Source organism: Aplysia californica, unplaced genomic scaffold (assembly GCF_000002075.1).
Source record: "Aplysia californica isolate F4 #8 unplaced genomic scaffold, AplCal3.0 scaffold00374, whole genome shotgun sequence".
Lineage (NCBI taxonomy): Eukaryota > Metazoa > Mollusca > Gastropoda > Aplysiida > Aplysiidae > Aplysia > Aplysia californica.
In genome coordinates, this window is record NW_004797644.1 from 262,748 (window position 1) to 266,123 (window position 3,376).

Genomic DNA, 3,376 nt, shown 5'->3' on the forward strand with positions numbered 1-3,376 from the left:
CCCCTCCTCTCCCCCGCCCCCCAAGTCCACTCACCTAGTATTCCCCCCGTGTGCCCACAAGGCTGTGTGGTCAGTGTGGTTCCCTGCCACCTCCGACTTGACCATACACACCATGGCAATGCTCAGGTTCACTCTCTGGAGGTACAGACAGGCAAACCCCCAAAAGGTCACCACAGAGGTCAGGAACCGCTGGGAGGTCCAGAATGGGACTGGGGGTTGAAAAAGGGGGGGGGGGGGTATATTAGTAGTGAATGTGAATGAATATAATTCGTTTGAAATTAATTGTGAATGAATGTAATTTGTTTGAAATTGATTGTGAATGAAAGTTATAATAAATGTTTGGAATTGATTGAAAATGAATGTTATTTGTTTGAGATTGATTGTGAACGAATGTTTTTTGTTTGGAATTGACTGTGAATGAATATAAAGTGATTTAATTTTGAAGGTACATGATATAAATTTACTGTGATTTATTGTAATTTGATTGCATTTGATTGTGAAAGATCGAAAGTCAATTATGAAAGAATGTGATTTGATTGTATTTGATTCTGACTGAATGTAATTCGATTGAATTTGATTGTGAATTAATGTTGTAATTTAACTGAATTTGATATTAAATGAATGGGGTTAACTGAAACCGATTGTGAATCATAATAACTTGAACATATCATTGATTGTAAATCATTGTGAATATCATTGTGGATGATTGAAACTGACTGTGAATCATTGTGGATGTTTTAAATGATTGTGAATTATATTGTGGATGATTGTAAATGAATTAATAATGGTGCCGTTTGTATATTAATGATTATTGTAAACGATTATGAATAATTGTGACTGATTGTAAAATAATTATTATCGTAAGAGTTTATTAATGGCTAGACATGGTTTCAAGCAGTTTGTTAATAATAATCAGTTATCAGTATTTTGAAAGATTGTAAATCGTTATAAAAATATTGCGGTCTACCTTCTTTCATTCTTTCTTTCTTTCTTTCTATCTTTCTTTCTTTCTTTCTTTCTTTAGCAAAACTGGCACAAACGTTGTAACAAAAAAAGAAAAAAATAACAACACAAAAACAAACAAAAAACAACAACAAAGCCCCCCGCCCAAAACAACAACAACAACAACAAACAAACAAACAAACTAACAAACAAACTAAAAACAAAAACAAGAAAACGAACAACAATACACCCCCTACACCCCGTCGAGCTCCTGTCAGTAAAACGAAAATGTTACCTTTGGACCAGTCTGTGTCCCCCGCCTCTGTGCCATTGCCGTTTTTCGACGCGCTCTCCTTCTCCTTCAAGGCATCCGTCTCGCTAGCTTTGGACATTGTGGCCGGCGGGTTCGATGCTCTGAAATCAAATAATATTGATGATGATGATGATGACGATGATGACGATGATGATAATAATGATGCTGATAATGATGATGATGATGATGATGATGATGGATGATGATGATGATGATGATGATGATGATGATATAACATTTAAAAAAATCTTACAAGCCCCTATAGTTTTTTTTGTCTTTTGCAGTCTACACTGATGATGATGACGACGATAAAATACCAACAAAGGGCAATCTAGATGCAGTCGTGTAGCTTACAGAAAGAGGCATTTCTGTTTGTTATTTTGTTCCTTTCTTTACCAATAGTGTAACGGACTGATGGTCCTTTTGTCCTGAATGACACGATACGGCCCCAGTTAGACAGGAGAGGCCAAGCCGCACCGTTGCGTTTGTGTGGGATGGTCTATACCGGTATATACCGCCCTATACATGTGCCAAATAGGGAATGAAAATGAGCCTAACAAAAACAGAAGCAATGAAGACAGCCAGAAACCAAACCCCATTAAATGTCAAAGTCAAAAACATCCAACTGAAAAAAGAATTCAAATACCCTGGAAGCATGCTCACAGCGAACGAAAAAAGGACAGAGAAATTTAAGAAAGAGTACAAAAGGCAAACGTGGTCACACACCAACTAGCATCCACCCTCTCCCATCAAAACACCACAATAGAGACAAACAGAGCAAATAATCAGATCAATCCGTATACCAACTCTCTGCTATCAGTGCCAGACTTGGAACCCCAACTAAGGCAGTAAAATAGAATAACAGGATGCACAATGAAATGTCTTTAAAAATCACTGAACCTTACAAGAAGAGACAGACAAAAACATCAACAACATCTTTAAAAATCACTGAACCTTACAAGAAGAGACAGATAAAAACATCAACAACAACAACAAGAAACCCACCACCAACAACAAAACAAAAGAAAAACAAATAATGACCCCCCCCCCCCAACGAAGACATCAGACATCAAGTGGGCGTCGAATCGAGCAAAAAATATACCTAGAGACAACAAATAAGACAGTTTGGACAAGTGATGAGAATGGCGCCACAACAACTAATCCCAGGGTCTACAACATTCGATGTAATGGCTTCAAGGCAAAACGAGGCCAAGAAACAGATGGATCGATGGAGTCAAAGACTCCCATAAACAAGAAGATGAAAACAAGAACATGACAATCCAAAGAGCAGCACACCCTCGCGGCGTGACGGCGAAAATGGTATAGGTTTAAAGTCCCTATCAACATTATTAGGTTATTTAAGAGGCGGGACCTCCGAGTTTAACGTCCATCTCTGAAAGGACCGAGCCAAAAGGGAAATTTGGGGAAAGTGCTTTCCCCCAAGGACAAAACGTCGAGACCGAGCTTTCGTTCGAACCCCCGAACCCGCAATCTCACAGTTACGGGTCCGATGGCCTCACCACTATGCCACCGACGCCACTCGGCTTGAAGGTTTAGAGAGGTGACACTCGTCGCGGCGCTCCATAACAACAGTGCATTGTTTCACGTATCGCCCGGCGCGGGGCGCGAAAACACTTACGCGCGGTGATCGCTGCCACGGCGATGCTCTGGGATGCTGTCATGTCATGACAAAATGTAGTACCGTCTGTAGTTGGTTCACTAGGTTACTAGGCCTTTAACAAAGAAGGAGGCCTGTGGTTTCTATCGCATATTTTAGGCAACCCCCTGCCTCCCTCGGCCATAAACTGTAAGACTTGTTTTTGGCTTACTTTAACATACTACATTCTAATAAACAAATAGAAGCAGATACATTACTTCGTCTCAATAGATTTGAAAAAATAATATCACCGTAATTAAAGGAATAATGGGTTTAATTTTCAGCAAATCTACTCGTTCTCCAGTGTCCCTCTGTAATCTCTCTCTCCCTCTCTGTCGGTCTGTCTGTCTGTCCGTCTTTTTTTCTCTCCTTGTCTCTTTCTCTCTCTCCCTGTCTTTTTCTCTCTCTCCCTGTCTCTCTTTCTCCCCCTCTCTCCCTCTGTCTACCTGTCTGTCTGTCTGTCT

General features: G+C 40.1%; 1 protein-coding gene across 1 annotated transcript in view; it reads right to left on the reverse strand.

The window, feature by feature from the left end:
• Positions 1 to 1,356, reverse strand: part of LOC101860031 (sialin) — a gene marked incomplete at its 3' end in the record, with an annotated part of 15,030 nt that extends 13,674 nt beyond the window's left edge. Inside the window, 2 exon segments of the mRNA XM_013085443.1 lie at positions 35 to 209; positions 1,238 to 1,356. Of these exon segments, the coding sequence (XP_012940897.1) occupies positions 35 to 209; positions 1,238 to 1,334 (272 nt within the window).
• Positions 1,357 to 3,376: the final 2,020 nt, after the last annotated feature.